Below are 17828 nucleotides of genomic sequence, written 5' to 3'. Positions count from 1 at the left end.
GCGGCCAGCAGCAGGTCCGGCTTCTAGGTGGGGCTCCGCGCACTGCCCCCACCCTGAGCACCAGGTCCACGCTCCCATTGGCTGGTTCCAATCCCCTTCCCCAGCCCTGACCCCCCCCAAAACCCAGAGCCCCCTCCTGCACCCCAAATCCCTCATCCCCAGCCCTACCCTAGAGCCTGCACCCCCCAGCTGAGAGCCCTGACCCCCTCCTGCAGCCCAACCCCCTGCTCCAGCCCTGACCCCCCCCCCACCTGGAGCCCCCACCTGCAGCCCAAACCCCTCATCCCTGGCCCCACCCCGCAGCCCTCACCCCCGCACCACAACCCTCTGCCCCAGGCCTGAGCCCCTCCCACACCCCAAACCCCTCTGCCCCAGGTGCATTGGGTCACAGGCATCACAAATTTTCTTCAACTGTGTCACCAGAAAAAAAGTTTGAAAACCACTGATCTTGTCCAGTCCCGGCAGGGTTAAGTATTACCTAGACCGTCCCTGACAAGTGTTCGTCTAATCTGCTCTTAAAAACCTCCAAGGATGGAGATTCCACAACTGCGCTAGGCAATTTATTCCAGTGCTTCACCATCCTGAGAGTTAGGAAGCTTTTCCTAATGTCCAACCTAAACCTCCCTTGCTGCAATTTAAGCCCATTGCTTCTTGTCCTATCCTCAGAGGTTAACGAGGATAATTTTTCTCCCTCCTCTTTGTAACAACCTTTTATGTACTTGAAAAGTGTTATGTTCCCTCTCAGTCATCTCTTCTGCAGACTAAACAAATCCAATTTTTTCAGTCTTCCCTCACTGGTCATGTTTTGTAGACCTGTAATCATTTTAATTGCTCTTCTCTCGACTTTTTTGGGTAAGGACAACATTTCACTAGGTTGAAGGCAGAAACCAGAAACTCATGACAACTTTTAACCCCCCCAAAAAACAATGAAACTAATGAGAGTGGGCAATGCTGAACTAATTAATATCTTATAATTAGGCCACAGCCCCACCGGGGACCCTCTGTGCCAAGCCATGCAGGGAACTTTTTAATATCCATTTAGAGGGATGTGACAAATGTGAGGGGATTTCTACTAGGTGACTGGAAGAGTTGGCTGTGACCATATCTTAGTCCATGTCATGGACCCTATACTACAAACACTCATGAATGTAATTAAGAGAGTTAGGCATTAATGTAAGAGTCAAGCAGTTTGGTTTGTTTAAGTACAAAGAGAGAACAGTACATGAAACTAGGAAGTTTAGCACATTTGCTTGCTTACCACTTCCAGCAGATCCTGAAGGAGCAATGACATCATCGTCATCACTATCTTCTTCATTTGATTGCGTTACCTCTGGCTCAGGTGCTGTGATCTTCGCTTCTTGCTCTTGTTCCACTCTACACCGTAGAGCCAAGATCCGATGGTGTAATGCAGCATACAGCTGTCCTGTATCTTTAGAGCTTGCCTATGGATTTTTAAAATATCAAACAAATAAGATTTTAAAAGTTTACAAATGGTTTATTCTATGCAACCTCTTATACAGAGCAAAACATTCCTACCAAACTTCACTGCTTTTAAATTTCACACTGTTGATTTCAGAGTCAGTAGGTCTGGTATCCAGACGGGTGTTTTCAGACCAGGTCAGAGATTTAGTGGCAGTGGAATCACAGTGTTGGTGGTCAAGGGCTGGACACGTTCAGTTCTCGAAGGGAAGAATGCACTTAGTGATTCTCTCCAACCACCTCCCTATGGCTGACTGAAGGAATGATGTTGGTTGACTTCAGAAGAAACCACGTGCAACCCCCCTCATCCCAAGAAGGTATGCAAGAGGAACCGGCAACAAAGAAAGGGCACAAAGGGGAGTCTCAGAGCCACCCAGCTGCATGCCAAATACCATGCATGCCAAATAGCCTTTTTTGGCTAAATTTAAGCTTATACTTTCTTTACAAAGGGAAGTCTTCACCTTTTAAAGAACCCCAAACAATCTGTCTGGATTTTCAGTCATACATCCAATACACATATTTGTTACTAAAATGACTTGATTGTGATTATTTTATCATGTATCTCCAAAAAACCCTAAATCTCTAAACAAAACACATTTAATAACGGAATCGCCAGACTAGATCAGACCTGTGATTCATGAAGCCCAGTATGCTGTCTCTGACTTTCTTGTACGCTCCCAAGAATTAATGGCTGCCTTATGTCCCAAAACAAGTTGTAGCCTTTTCAAAACTAACTATTCAGTGGATATTATCCACACCGGCAGCTGAAAGCCCTGCTGTCACAAGGGTATAATTGTAAAGTAATGTGTGTCACAAAGCTGAAAGTGGCTGGGACCTTAAAAACAGGACAGTAACAGACCATGAATCCCAGCGATAATTGAACCCGGGGGGGGGGGGGGGGGGGGGGGGGAGTGTGTGTGTGTGTGTGTGTGTGTGTGTGAGAGACACACACACAGACAGTGTATATGTGTGTGAGAGAGACACAAAGACACAGTGTGTATGCTGGCTGCTGGGAAAGTCTATGAGAGACCATGCACCATCTCTTTAAGGCTGTCACCAGAAAGCTTGTTGTTCAGACCACAGCAGCTACCAGCAGCCATCCTGTCCCCCCCTCCTGCTCTGCAAAGATGGGGTACGTGGGCAGAAGGGAGGCAGACACCCTGACATCAGCACCCCCCTCTCCCACTCTGCACAGCAAGCGGGAGGGTCCCAGGAGCAGCTGGCCAGGGGCTCCAAGGCAGAGGGCAGGAGCAACATGGCTGGAGGGGGGGACGTGGGGGGGAACGGACCTGAACACGCTGCCCAATCTGCTCAGCTCTGCTAATCAAATGCTTGACTCACTCCTGGGTGGCCACGCGACTGCTCAGTTTAAAGGGAACACAGGGCCCTAATCATTCTTGTCAGCCATCTTTGACCCCTCCCCTCCCCAGATTCTGTAATACTCCTTCTGAGATAGATTGATCAGTACTGAACACATTATTTCAGGCGAGGAGTTTTATTTTTATATGTCCATTTTGTTATTCTCAAATTTCTTTGGGCGGAAGTTTCCACTGAGCACTCCATAATGATGCCCAGATCTTTTTCTTGAATTGATGCAATTAATTTAGAACCCTGTAAGGCAGTGCTACTCAAAGTGGTGGCCATCAGCTGCCAGTCCACGCGCACATTGGAAAAAAAAATTGCCGGTCCCTCACATCAGATAGCTTGAGAAGCACTGCTGTAAGGTATATAAATAGTTCAAATTATTCACTCCAATGTGCATTACTTTGCATTTATTGACAATGAGTTTAATCTGCCATTGTGATGCCCACTAACCTCCGTTGGTGCTTTCTCCCATGCTGTCCCTCATGCTTGAGAGGATCTCCCCATAAATATCTGCAAAACTAACTCATTATCCTCCTTCAAAACCCTCCTCAAAACTCTTTGCCATGAAGCCTACAAAAAACTTGACAACAATTGGGCTGCTGGTGTGCAGAGACAACTGCCTATCATGCTGACCAATATTGTCTCATTGTTTCCTTGTACTCCCCGTCGGTCTCCATGTGTTGTCTTGACTTAATACTTAGACTTGACTGTAAGCTCTTTGGGGCGGGAATCATATCTTTTTGTTGTTTCTGTACAGCTCTTAGCACAATGGATTCCTGGTCCATAACTGGGGCTCCTAGGTGCTATAGGAATACAAATAATAAATAACTTCCTCAGAGTCTTCTCTGGCCTTGAGTAACCAAAGTAATTTTGTCATCTATAAATTGTCACTTCACTGCTCACCACCTTTTCTAGATCACTTACATCAAACACCACCAGTCCTTCTATGGTATGTGGGCCATGCTGCTGCTAACCTGCCATGATGAAAGTTGACCATTTATTTCCTGTCGCCCCCCCGCCCCGCCCCCCACACTCTTGCTTTGCCACTTACCTCTTAACAACTTAGATTCTTTAGTAGCCTCCTGAGTGGCACTCTGACAAAGAACCTTTGAAAGTCTAAATTTTATCAACCAGTTCTCTTATATTCACAATGTTGTTATTCACAAGTTCAAAGAATTTTTCATAGATTGGCGAGGAACCATTTTCTTTTGTTGGTCATATATCATGATCTTCTAGGTGTTTTATAAAATTATAAATGAAGGTTACTTACTTGTAGCCAGAGTTCTTTGAGCTGGATTCTGCATATTCACACTTTTAGGACTCATGCTGACTGGTAGCAGTACTGGTTAGACATCCATGATCCTCTGCCCTCCCTGCCTAGCACCTGAGCGTTTTCTGAAGGCTTGGTGCTGTTGCTGCCTCAGTTTCTTCCACCACCAATACCGAAGAATGCAAATATTTTAATTTGGACTCTACGGATTAGGCAAAGCTGGCGGGGAGTGTAAATATGCAGAGTCTATCTTGAAGAACTCCAGTTACAAGTAAGTTACCTTCATTTCTTCTTTGAGTGTCCTCTGCATATTCCCACTCTTCAGATAGTTTCACAAGCAGTATGGTAAACTGGATGAAGGGATGCAGAGTTCTAATTAAACAAGGATTACCAAACTGGGCATCTGACTAGGATGCCGTATCCTAAGCATCATTCTTCTTGAAAGAGAATGGACATCCACATAGTGGCTTTGCATATCTTGATTATGACAATGTGTTTATTAAAAGCTGTAGCTACTGTTCCAGTAGAATAAACTCTGAGCAGACTAGGAGTGGGAGACACTCGTCAATGCACTATCTAACCCTTCTAGACAGGGACTGAGATGAAATGGCTTTCCCTTTGGAGTTACCAGAACATGAAACAAAACTTGGAAGATGACCTAAAACTCTTTGTTCTCTATCTAAGTAGTATGATAGTACATGCTGGCATCCAACAAATATAACCTGGCCTCCTCTTTAGATGAATGAGGCTTTGGAAAGAACACTGGTCAATTATGGTTTGATTTACATGAAACTCAGACACAACTAGGAAGAAATTTAGGGTATGAACCAAGATCCAACTTCTCTGCACGGGGAGATATAATTTCAATAGTCCTTCAAAAAAGTTCTTAACCGGCATATGCAAAAAAAAAAAAAAATTAAAAAAAAATAGATTCACCATTAACATGAGTATGGCATACTGCTAGCAATAAACTTAATGGAGGGCAGAGACAACCCATTTATTTTTAAGTGTAACAGATATCCCAGAATAAGTTATATTGGAGCTGAAACCTTTCCCAGTTGTCCATCAAACAAATCTTTTCCTGTCCAACTCAATTTTTTTTTCAGAATAACAGCCATGTTAGTCTGTATTCGCAAAAAGAAAAGGAGTACTTGTGGCACTTTAGAGACTAACCAATTTATTTGAGCATGAGCTTTCATGAGCTACAGCTCACTTCATCGGATGGTTAGTCTCTAAGGAGTGCCACAAGTACTCCTTTTCAATTTTTTTTCTATCTGGTAGTTTTCTGGCATTAACTCTCTGCACCTCGGATGAGCATGATCTTTCTAACTCTGTCAAAGGCTAGTGCCCAAGCTATAAAATGTAACTACTGGAGAGCTGGATGGAAGACCTTTCCCCCCTGCTGGGATAGCAGATCCACTGATAACAAGAGGATTTTGTAATTGCCTTTGAATAAATGGAGTAACTTGATGCACCACTGCTGCTTCAGCCACACTGGAGCAGTAAGAATCACCCTCTGGCTGAATCTTGTCTTATCTTTTTTAGGACTGTGGGAATGAGGGGGAAAAAGAGGAAATACATAAATCAGACCGCTCTCCAACCTCAAAGGAATGCATCTGTCAATGACAGACTATCTGAGCCTGCTCTTGCATGGAAATGGGGACACTTTGTATGTGGTTTGAATCTGGTTGCAAACAGATCTATGTCCAGAAATCCCCAAAGATTGAATATATCCTGAATCACCAATCTTTTAGGGGCCATTTGTGCATCTAAAATAATCTCTGCTCGGCCAATCTGTGATCACATCGTATGGAACAGCTGCGGGCGCGGCAACGGGGTATACGCTGTGCCTGACACATCAGTCCCAAAGTTCCACTGTCTCTTTGCAGACAGTTGGTGTGACAGCATTCGTCCTCATTCGTTCACGTACAAACTGCTGCTGACACACCGTCCACGGCCACCTGCATTACCGCATTTCACACTTGTAAGAGAAATGCTCTGAAAGCTAGCTGGATTGCCCTCAGTTCCAATACATTTTTGTGCAACAGGGATTCTGCGTTGTTCTAAAGAGCTTCAATGTACAGACTACAAAAATGTGTAAACCACCCTTTCTTTGATGCATCTGTGGTTATAATTAAAGAAGGAGAATGTGGGTTGAACAAAACTTCCCTGAGAACATTTTGAGGTTATAGCCACCATCTGAGAGAAAGACAAACCTTCCTCAGAACAGCGAATACCTTTTGCAAATCATAGAATATCAGGGTCGGAAGGGACCTCTGGAGGTCATCTAGTCCAACCCCCTGCTCAAAGCAGGACCAATCCCCAATTTTTGCCCCGATCCCTAAATGGCCCCCTCAAGGATTGAACTCACAACCCTGGCTTTAGCAGGCCAATGCTCAAACCACTGAGCTATCCCTCCCCCCTGTCCATAATGGGTCTGAAATTCCATAGTGGCCAGTGCCAAAGTGGTCTCATTCTGAGCCTGAAATAGATCGTGGATGCCATCAGACTCAAAGTTAACAAATTTTGAGAGGGCTATTGAAGCAGTCTGCATATGGTAGTTTTTAATTTCATAGAATCATAGAACTGGAAGGGACCTTGAGAGGTCATCTAGTCCAGTCCCCTGCACTCAAGGCAGGACTAAGTATTATCTAGACCATCCCTGACAGGTGTTTGTCCAACCTGCTCTTAAAAATCCCCAATGACGGAGATTCCACAACCTCCCTGGGCAATTTATTCCAGTGCTTAACCACTCTGATAGTTAGGAAGTTTTTCTTAATGTCCAACCTAAACCGTCCTCGCTGCAATTTAAGCCCATTGCTTCTTGTCTTATCCTCAGAGGTTAAGAACAATAATTTTTCTCCCGCCTCCTTCTACCTTTTATGTACTTGAAAACTATTATCATATCCCCGCTCAGTCTTCTCTTCTCCAGACTAAACAAACCCAATTTTTTCAGTCTTCCCTCAATAGGTCATGTTTTCTAGACCTTTAATAATTTTTGTTGCTCTTCTCTGGACTTTCTCCAATTTGTCCACATCTTTCCTGAAATCTGACACCCAGAACTGGACACAATATTCCCTCCACTTGAGGCCTAATCAGCGCGGAGTAGAGCACAAGAATTACTTCTTGTGTCTTGCTTACAACACTCCTGCTAATACATCCCAGAATGATGTTTCCTTCTTTTGCAACAGTGTTACACAGTTGACTCATATTTAGTTTGTGATCCACTATGACACTCAGATCCTTTTCCACAGTACTCCTTCCTAGGCAGTCATTTCCCATTTTGTATGTGTGCAACTGATTGTTCTTTCCTAAGAGGAGTACTTTGCAAGAAAGGAGAGCAGCAGAATACAGACCCTGGACTTCAGAAAAGCAGACTTTGGCTCCTTCAGGGAACTGATGGGCAGGATCCCCCGGGGAGAATAACATGAGAGGGAAAGGAGTCCAGGAGAGCTGGCTGTATTTTAAAGAAGCCTTTTTGAGGTTACAGGGACAAACCATCCCGATGTGTAGAAAGAATAGTAAATATGGCAGGCGACCAGCTTGGCTTAACAATGAAATCCTTGCTGATCTTAAACACAAAAAAGAAGCTTACAAGAAGTGGAAGATTGGACAAATGACCATGGAAGAGTATAAAAATATTGCTCGGGCATGCAGGAGTGAAATCAGGAAGGCCAAATCACACCTGGAGTAGCAGCTAGCAAGAGATGTTAAGAGTAACAAGAAGGGTTTCTTCAGGTATGTTAGCAACAAGAAGAAAGTCAAGGAAAGTGTGGGTCCCTTACTGAATGAGAGAGGCGACCTTGTGACAGAGGATATGGAAAAAGCTAATGTACTCAATGCTTTTTTTGCCTCTGTCTTCACGAACAAGGTCAGCTCCCAGAGTGCTGCACTGGGCAGCACAGCATGGGGAGGAGGTGACCAGCCCTCTGTGGAGAAAGATGGGACTATTTAGAAAAGCTGGACGAGCAAAAGTCCATGGCGCCAGATACGCTGCATCCGAGAGTGCTAAAGGAGTTGGCGGATGTGATTGCAGAGCCATTGGCCATTATCTTTGAAAACTCATGGCGATCGGGGGAAGTCCCGGAAGACTGGAAAAAGACTAATGTAGTGCCCATCTTTAAAAAAGGGAAGAAGGAGGATCCTGGGAACTACAGGCCAGTCAGCCTCACCTCAGTCCCTGGAAAAATCATGGAGCAGGTCCTCAAGGAATCAATTCTGAAGCACTTAGAGGAGAGGAAAGTGATCAGGAACAGTCAGCATGGATTCACCAAGGGCAAGTCATGCTTGACTAATCTAATTGCCTTCTATGACGAGATAACTGGCTCTGTGGATGAGGGGAAAGCAGTGGACATGTTGTTCCTTGACTTTAGCAAAGCCTTTGACATGGTCTCCCACAGTATGCTTGCCAGCAAGTTAAAGAAGTATGGGCTGGATGAATGGACTATAAGGTGGATAGAAAGTTGGCTAGATTGTCAGGCTCAATGGGTAGTGATCTATGTCTAGTTGGCAGCCGGTATCAAGTGGAGTGCCCCAAGGGTCAGTCCTCGGGCTGGTTTTGTTCAATATCTTCACGAGGGACGTGATCGTTCCCCTCTATTTGATATTGGTGAGGCCTCATCTGGAGTACTGTGTCCAGTTTTGGGCCCCACACTACAAGAAGGATGTGGAAAAATTGGAAAGAGTCCAGCGGAGGGCAACAAAAATGATTAGGGGACTGGAACACATGACTTATGAGGAGAGGCTGAGGGAACTGGGATTGTTTAGTCTGCGGAAGAGAAGAATGAGGGGGGATTTGATAGCTGCTTTCAACTACCTGAAAGGGGGTTCCAAAGAGGATGGATCTAGACTGTTCTCAGTGGTAGCTGAATGACAGAACGAGGAGTAATGGTCTCAAGTTGCAGGGGGGGAGGTTTAGGTTGGATATTAGGAAAAACTTTTCACTAGGAGGGTGGTGAAACACTGCAATGCGTTATCTAGGGAGGTGGTGGAATCTCCTTCCTTAGAAGTTTTTAAGATCAGGCTTGACAAAGCCCTGGCTGGGATGATTTAGTTGGGGATTGGTCCTGCTTTGAGCAGGAGGTTGGACTAGATGACCTCCTGAGGTCCCTTCCAATCCTGATATTCTATGATTTGTCCTTATTGAATATCATCCTGTTTACTTCAGACCATTTCTTCAGTTTGTCCAGACCATTCTGAATTTTAATCCTAACTTCCAAAGCACTTGCAACCCCTCCCAGCTGGGTATTGTCTGCAAACTTTAGAAGTGTACTTTCCTTGCCATTATCTACATCACTGATGAAGATATTGAACAGAACCGGACCCAGAACCGATCCCTGCAGGACCCTTCCAGCATGACTGTGAACCACTCTCTGGGAACGATTTTCCAACCAGTTATGCACCCACCTTATAGTAGCTCTATCTAGGTTGTATTTCCCTAGTTTGTTTATGAGAAGGTCATGCGAGACAGTATCAAAAGTCTAAAGTCTTACTAAAGTCAAGATATACCACATCTACCACTTCCCCCCTATCCACAAGGCTTGTTAAGCTGTCAAAAAAAGCTATCAGGTTGGTCTGATACGATTTGTTCTTGACAAATCCATGCTGACTGTTATTTATCAAATTATCTTCTAGGTGTTTGCAAATTGATTGCTTAATTATTTGCTTCATTATCTTTTCGGTTACAGAAGTTAAGCTGACTGGTCTCTAATTCCTCGGGTTGTCCTCATTTCACTTTTTATAGATGGGCATTATATTTGCCCTTTTCCAGTCTTCTGGAATATCTCCTGCCAGAGATAATTGCTAATGGCTCAGATATCTCCTCAGTCAGCACCTTGAATATTGTAGGATGCATTTCTTCAGACCTTGGTGATTTGAAGACCTCTAACTTGTCTAAGTAATTTTTGACTTGTTCTTTCCCTATTTTAGACTCTGATCCTACCTCATTTTCACTGGCATTCATTATTTTAGACGTCCAATCACCACCAACCTTCTTGGTGAAAACCGAAACAAAGTCATTAAACACCTCTGCCATTCCCACATTTTCTGTTATTGTCTTTCCCCCCTCATTGAGTAACGGACCTATTCTGTCCTTAGTCTTCCTCTTGCTTCTAATGTATTTGTAGAATGTTTTCTGGTTTCCTTTTATGTCCTTAGCTAGTTTGATCTCATTTTGTGCCTTGGCTTTTCTAATTTTGTCCCTACATACTTGCATTAATTTGCTCCTTCAGATGGAAAGCTCTTACCTATATTGAGTCAAGAATCACACCAGTGAACATAATCTTTTGTGACAGCGTGAGAAGAGACTCTTCTTTATTGATGAGAAGATGTAGGGTTCTGAACAAAGAATGAGTAACCTGAATGGCTTTCTGTAATTCTTTGGAGGGAGCCTTCAGAAGAAAATCATCTATGTAATGAAAGATGGAAATTTCCTGTCTTCTCAGGTGTGCTGCTACTGGAGCCAGGCATTTGGTAAAGACTCCAGGTGCTGTAGAAAGGCCAAAGGGTAGGAATCTTTACTGGAAAAGGTCTGAACCAACAGAAAAAAACCAGATATTTTTGATGCAAGGATCTTATTGAAATATGAGACTTTAGATTGGTTCGCTGCTCTTGATCTCAAAGTGGACAGGGAGGGAATAATTAGTTACCATCCTGACCTGAAACTTCTTGATGACCTTGTTTAAAGTTCTGAAGTCTAGAATTCGTTTGAGACCTCCATTCTTTTTTGGGATTAGAAAATACCAGGAGTAAAAAAACAAATGTTCCTTTATTCTAACAGAACTTCTTCTATAGCCACTGCACGTGCTTGTGAGAAGGGTCCCTAAAAAGGTCGCAAGGGAATTTTGCATGGAGGAAAGAATTTGAACTGGAAGGTATAAACTTTTTTTTACTGCATCTAAAACCCAATCTGTCCAAGACAATATTTATCCATGTGCTGTAGAAATGAGTGTTTCCAAAAACGTGGGTAGTATTGACAGAAACAGGTTTGAAGCTTTTGTTCATCACATCAAACCCAAGGTCTGACATTATGAAGATACAATCGAGGAGTTCTTCATCCTCATCCTAAGCTTGGAGGGTATTTTCCTCTCCTGCATTTGAGAGGATGTCTGTTGTTGCTGATAATAAGGTTGCCTCTTATGGGTATAAGAAGAAGAGGAAGAAGATGGAAAGGAATGTTTATGGTATCTGAACACAGATGCAGATGTCATTCTACGATAAGGAAGTAGTAACCCAGAAGATCTTATATTGGAGCATGGGTTCTTCATTTTCTCCAGAACTTCATCAGTTTTTGCACTAAAGAATCCATCTCCTTCAAAAAGGTAAATCCTCAGTTTTTGTCTTAATTTCCATAGGGAAAGATGAAAATCATAGCCGTGCATGTCTGATGAGAGCTATAACTGATGCCACAAATCTTGGTGCAGTCTCAGAAATGTCAAATGATACCCTAAAGTAGGTATAGTCAATAGGCAGATCGCAGGCCAAATCTGGACTGCCAGACTTTTTTGAGCAGACCGCAAAATCTTTTTATTTACTTATAATCATCATTGTTATTGCTGTGTGAAAAAACGTTTCTCTGGAGTCAGGACCTTGACTATATCTTGATCAAGACATGGGAATCTTGACAAAAAATAAACGACTACTCACGACCTAACGGCATGTTTTGCCACATTCTGGCTGATCTTTATGAGAGTGACTGTTAGTCTTCTCTGATTTTCTGGGACATTCTTGGTTAAGATTGATATCTTCTCCCACAAGTGAAATTGGCATTTGGCCTTTACTGCTTGATAATTGGCCACATGCATGTTTAAAGAAGCTGATGAAATAATTTTCTTCCTACAGAGTCCAACTTTTTTCCTTCTTCATCACAAGGAGTTGAGTGCTGAAGACCTGACCTAGATCTCTGAACTGATGCTACTACCACAAGAGAATTAGGTTGAGGGTGTACATGAAAACAGGAGAACTTTTCCTGTGGGACCTAATATAGTTTATCTGCCTTTTTTGAAATTGATTCACATGAAGATGGGACAAGAGATTTTGCTGATTACCAGAGACCTCCCAATATGGGCAATGAAATCGTACTCTGCAGTAGAACACAAAATATCAAAAATTGGATGGGTGGCTTTTTCCAAAGCTACTGATGGTAATTTTAAAGTTAATGCCACTCTATCCACTAGCTCAAGAAACTGAATTACGTTCTCAGAAGGAGACAATACTGTAGCTACACCTCCATTTTCCTCAGGAGATGAGCCACTGTCCAGCTCCATATTTTACTGTTGAAATTCTTGTAGAGGAGACGTTCTCTGATGCTCCTCCTCAAATAATGTCTCCTGTGGGCAAGATTGGGAACATTCTCTTGGGGTAAGATCTGGATCCTTCAGTTTGGTAAAAGATGTATTGGCATGGAAGATTCATGCTTCCTGGAGTGATAATAGTAAGTTGAGGGTTGGTCAATATAAGCAAGGAACCCAATTCTGGCAGTCACCCCAATCCTATCTCACATCCCTTGTTTGGAACACAGGGTACCAAGAAGGGAAATTCTTATCTGAAAATGGTCAGGTCGTAGGCATACTTGTGGGAACAGGCTCTACATCTTATAGTGAATTCGATCCCGCATCCAATACAGAAGCTGCAGGTGAAATGACAGCAGTAGGAAACTGGGTCATGTAGAATGGTGACAAATCTTTTAACACTCCATTTGGAGTAATAGGTGGTGGAATAGGTACTGGAGATTCTCCACGTTTGGTGTCATAGAATTCTAGAATATCAGGGTTGGAAGGGACCTCAAGAGGTCATTTAGTCCAACCCTCTGCTCAAAGCAGGACCAATCCCCAATAAATCATCCTAGCCAGGGCTTTGTCAAGCCTGACCTTAAAAACCTCTAAGGAAGGAGATTCCACCACCTCCCTCAATAACCCATTCCAGTGCTTTGCCACCTTCCTAGTGAAAAAGTTTTTGCTAATATTCAACCTCAACCTCCCCCTCGGCAACTTGAGACCATTACTCCTTGTTCTATCATCTGGTACCACCGAGAACAGTCTAGATCCCTCCTCTTTGGAACCCCCTTTCAGGTAGTTGAAAGCAGCTACCAAATCCCCCCTCATTCTTCTCTTCTGCAGACTCAGTAATTCCAGTCTCCTCAGCCTCTCCTCATAAGTCATGTGTTCCAGTCCCCTAATCATTTTTGTTGCCCTTCGCTGGACTCTTTCCAATTTTTCCACATCCTTCTTGTAGTGTGGGGCCCAAAACTGGACACAGTACTACAGATGAGGCCTCACCAATGCCAAAATAGAGGGGAATGATCACATCCCTAGATCTGCTGGCAATGTTCCTACTTATACAGCCCAAAATGCTGTTAGCCTTCTTGGCAACAAGGGCACAATCTTGACTCATATCCAGCTTCTCGTCCACTGTTACCCCTAGGTCCTTTTCTGCAGAACTGCTGCCCAGCCATTCGGTCCCTAGTCTGTAGTGGTGCATGGGATTCTTCCGTCCTAAGTGCAGGACTCTGCACTTGTCCTTGCTGAACCTCATCAGATTTGTTTTGGTCCAATCCTCTAATTTGTCTAGGTCCCTCTGTATCCTATCCCTACCCTCCAGCGTATCTACCACTCCTCCCAGTTTAGTGTCATCTGCAAACTTGCTGAAAGTGCAATCCACGCCATCCTCCAGATTATTTATGAAGATATTGAACAAAACCGGTCCCAGGACTGACCCTTCGGGCACTCCGCTTGATATCAGCCGCCAACTAGACATGGAGCCATTGATCACTACCTGTTGAGCCCGATGATCTAGCCAGCTTTCTATCCACCTTATCGTCCATTCATCCAGCCCATACTTCTTTAACTTGCTGGCAAGAATACTGTGGGAGACCGTGTCAAAAGCTTTGCTAAAGTCAAGGAATAACATGTCCACTGCTTTCCCCTCATCCATGGAGCCACTTATCTCGTCATAGAAGGCAATTAGATTAGTCAGGCATGACTTGCCCTTGGTGAATCCATGCTGACTGTTCCTGATCACTTTCCTCTCCTCTAAGTGCTTCAAAATTGATTCCTTGAGGACCTGCTCCATGATTTTTCCAGGGACTGACGTGAGGCTGACATGTCTGTAGTTCCTTGGGTTTTCCTTCTTCCCTATATTTGCCTTTTTCCAGTTGTCCAGGACCTAGCCCGATCACCCTGAGTTTTCAAAAGATAATGGCCAATGGCTCTGCAATCACATTCGCCAACGTCTTTAGCACCCTCGGATGCTAAAGCACATCCGGCCCCATGGACTTTTGCTCATCCAGCTTTTCTAAATAGTCTTGAACCACTTCTTTCTCCACAGAGGGCTGGTCACCTCCTCCCCATGCTGTGCTGCCCAGTGCAGTAGTCTGGGAGCTGACCATGTTCGTGAAGACAGAGGCAAAAAAAAGCAATGAGTACGTTTGCTTTTTCCACATCCTCTGTCACTAGGTTGCCTCCCACATCCAGTAAGGGGGCCACACTTTCCCTGACCTTCTTCTTGTTGCTAACATACCTGAAGAAACCCTTCTTGTTACTCTTAACATCTCTTGCTAGCTGCTACTCCAGGTGTGATTTGGCCATTCTGATTTCACTCCTGCATGCCTGAGCGATATTCTTATACTCCTCCCTGGTCATTTGTCCCATCTTCCACTTCTTGTAAGTTTCTTTTTTGTGTTTAAGATCAGCAAGGATTTCACTGTTAAGCCAAGCTGGTCGCCTGCCATGTTTACTATTCTTTCTACACATCGGGATGGTTTGTTCCTGCAACCTCAATAACGATTCTTTAAAATACAACCAGCTCTCCTGGACTTCTTTACCCATCATGTTATTCTCCCAGGGGATTGTGCCCATCAGTTCCCTGAAGGAGTCAAAGTCTGCTTTTCTGAAGTCCAGGGTCCGTATTCTGCTGCTCTCCTTTCTTCCTTATGTCAGGATCCTGAACTCGACCATCTCATGGTCACTGCTTCCCCTACTAATTCTTCCATATTTGTGAGCAGCAGGTCGAGAAGAGCTCTCCCGCTAGTTGGTTCCGCCAGCACTTGCACCAGGAAATTGTCCCCTACATTTTCCAAAAACTTCCTGGATTGCCTGTGCACCGCTGTATTGCTCTCCCAGCAGATATCAGGGTGATTGAAGTCTCCCATGAGAACCAGGGCCTGCGATCTAGTAACTTCCGAGAGTTGCCGGAAGAAAGCCTCGTCCACCTCATCCCCCTGGTCTGGTGGTCTATAGTAGACTCCCACCACGACATCATCCTTGTTGCTCACACTTCTAAACTTAATCCAGAGACTCTCAGGTTTTTCTGCAGTTTCATACTTGAGCTCTGAGCAGTCATACTGCTCTCTTACATACAGTGCAACTCCCCCACCTTTTCTACCCTTCCTGAACAGCTTATATCCATCCATGACAGTACTCCAGTCATGTGAGTTATCCCACCAAGTCTCTGTTATTCCAATCACATCATAATTCCTTGACTGTGCCAGGACTTCCAGTTCTCCCTGCTTGTTTCCGAGGCTTCTTGCATTTGTATATAGGCACTTAAGATAACTCCCTGATTGTCCTGCTTTCTCAGTATGAAGCAGAAGTCCTTCCCTCTCGCGCTCTCCCGCTCGTGCTTCCTCCCGGTATCCCACTTCCCCACTTACCTCAGGGCTTTGGTCTCCTTCCCCCAGTGAACCTAATTTAAAGCCCTCCTCACTAGGTTAGCCAGCCTGCTTGCGAAGATGCTCTTCCCTCTCTTTGTTGGATGGAGCCCTCTCTGCCTAGCAATACTTCTTCTTGGAATACCATCCCATGGTGAAAGAATCCAAAGCCTTCTCTCCGACACCACCTGCATAGCCATTTGTTGACCTCCACGATTTGACAGTCTCTACCTGGGCCTTTTCCTTCCACAGGGAAGATGGACGAGAACACCACTTGCACCTCAAACTCCTTTATCCCTCTTCCCAGAGCCACGTAGTCTGCAGTGATCCGCTCAAGGTCATTCTTGGCAGTGTCATTAGTGCCCACGTGGAGAAGCAGGAAAGGGTAGCGATCCGAGGACTTTATCCCTCAGATCCCTTTGTCCCGAGGGCTTTATCCCTCGGATCCCTTTGTCCCAACTATTTATCACAAGAATCCCGAGAACAGTTGGATCTGTTAGTAGCTGTGCGTCCAAGTGAATCCACATCATGACATTAGTGTGCTGCTGAGTTGATGTGTGCAGATCCAGTGATCTTTCCTTTTGATCTGTATCTCTAGAACAATCTATAGGTCTACTGTCTTTTGGTCTTGGATCCACATGTGAACAGTCTGATGAACTACCAGAGGTATGTTTTAATTTAGCTTCCATTTGCCTCTGAACTGAGGTAGCCAGTTCTGGTAAGTTACTCGGACCCTTATGATGACTGACTGAACCTGGTTCCACAGAAAAATGTATTAATTTTGGAACTGGATCCGAAAGCTTAGGAACAGTCCGATTTGAGAATTTGGAATTGGAGCTTGGTGTCAATGCAGAAGCTTTCGTTGTTGCAATTTTCTTGGATCCGGATGTAGTCTGAGCTGATTCAAGCCACCTCTCCTTATTTTTGGATCCTTTAGAGTTCTCAGATCCCAGAGGCTTAACAGAAAGGCCTTTTATAATGAAAGGGCCTGAAGTCTGTTGTGTCTCTCTTTCAGACCTGAGGTGTGAAAGTGCTACTGATAGCTCAACGTGTGCGGAATAATTCTTCCCCAAACACTTTAGACACTAAACTTGTGCATCAGATGCAGGGAAGACTGCTGGGCAAGACGGGCACCACTTAAACCCTTGTTTCTTCACAAGGGATCGGCCATACCAAACAATAAAATTATTCCTTGCAACTATGGTCTAGTCTAAATCTAGCCTAATTTATCCTAAAACTAACTAGCCAGAGACTACTATCTTTAAAAACTATTAACAGATAAAGGCACTATCTACCAGTGGCTCTGAGATCCAGTGGGTCATGTCCTGTTGCTGCTGCAGTTGGAAGGAACTGAAGCAGCAATGGTGCGATGTCCCCTTTATACCCATGCCCTCAAAACATGCTCAAGCACTAAACAGGGAAGGCAGAGGAGCATGCATGCCTAACAGGAACTACTACTAGAAGGTCTACTGTCCTGCTGCACCTGTCAGCACAAATCCCCAAAGTGCGAACAGACACTCAAAGGAGAATTTTAATGATCATTTCAATGAATTTATGAGGTACAGAAGCAAGCTTCACTGGTCTGTAATTGCCTGGATCACCCTTGTGCCTTTCTTAAATAAAGGTACAACATTTGCTACCCTCTAAAACTCTAATATAGCAGCTCATTTTAATGAGCGATTGTATATTTTTGCTAGCAACTCGGACACTTTGTTCTTCCTTCAGCGCTCTTGTGGATAGATCAGCATGAATGCATATAAACAGCAGTTTTCAGAAAACTACTCACCACCTTGTTTCACTAATAAGCCAGATACCTTGGTTTTTCCAAAAGTATGCTCTGATTATGGGTCAAGGAAATGAAAAGAGTACAAAATGTCCGGTCCCAACAGCCACTGGAATGTTTAAATCTGATCTGTAATGCTTGAAAGACATAGCAATTTCTTGACAGTATATATAGCCTCTTTCATCTTCCATGGTCTCAAAACCCAGCATCAGTGTCCCTGGAAAGCACTTCTCATTAACCACTATCTCACAGGGATTCTTTCATGCCCTGATGAACTTGAACTATCT

The 17828-nt window shown here is 44.1% G+C and overlaps 1 protein-coding gene across 15 annotated transcripts in view; it reads right to left on the bottom strand.

Annotated features, from left to right (window-relative positions):
• RANBP3 (RAN binding protein 3) overlaps positions 1–17828 on the bottom strand; it is a 177015-nt gene that overhangs the window by 6098 nt on the left and 153089 nt on the right. For all 15 annotated transcript variants that reach the window (XM_027822109.3, XM_043535664.1, XM_043535662.1 and 12 more), the window contains one exon: positions 1259–1442. In XM_027822109.3, coding sequence (XP_027677910.1) covers positions 1259–1442 — 184 coding nt within the window. The remainder of the gene's footprint in view (positions 1–1258; positions 1443–17828) is intronic.

Source organism: Chelonia mydas, chromosome 25 (assembly GCF_015237465.2).
Source record: "Chelonia mydas isolate rCheMyd1 chromosome 25, rCheMyd1.pri.v2, whole genome shotgun sequence".
Lineage (NCBI taxonomy): Eukaryota > Metazoa > Chordata > Testudines > Cheloniidae > Chelonia > Chelonia mydas.
Note: the sequence above shows the minus strand (reverse complement) of the source record. Positions and strands in the feature narration are given on the sequence as shown.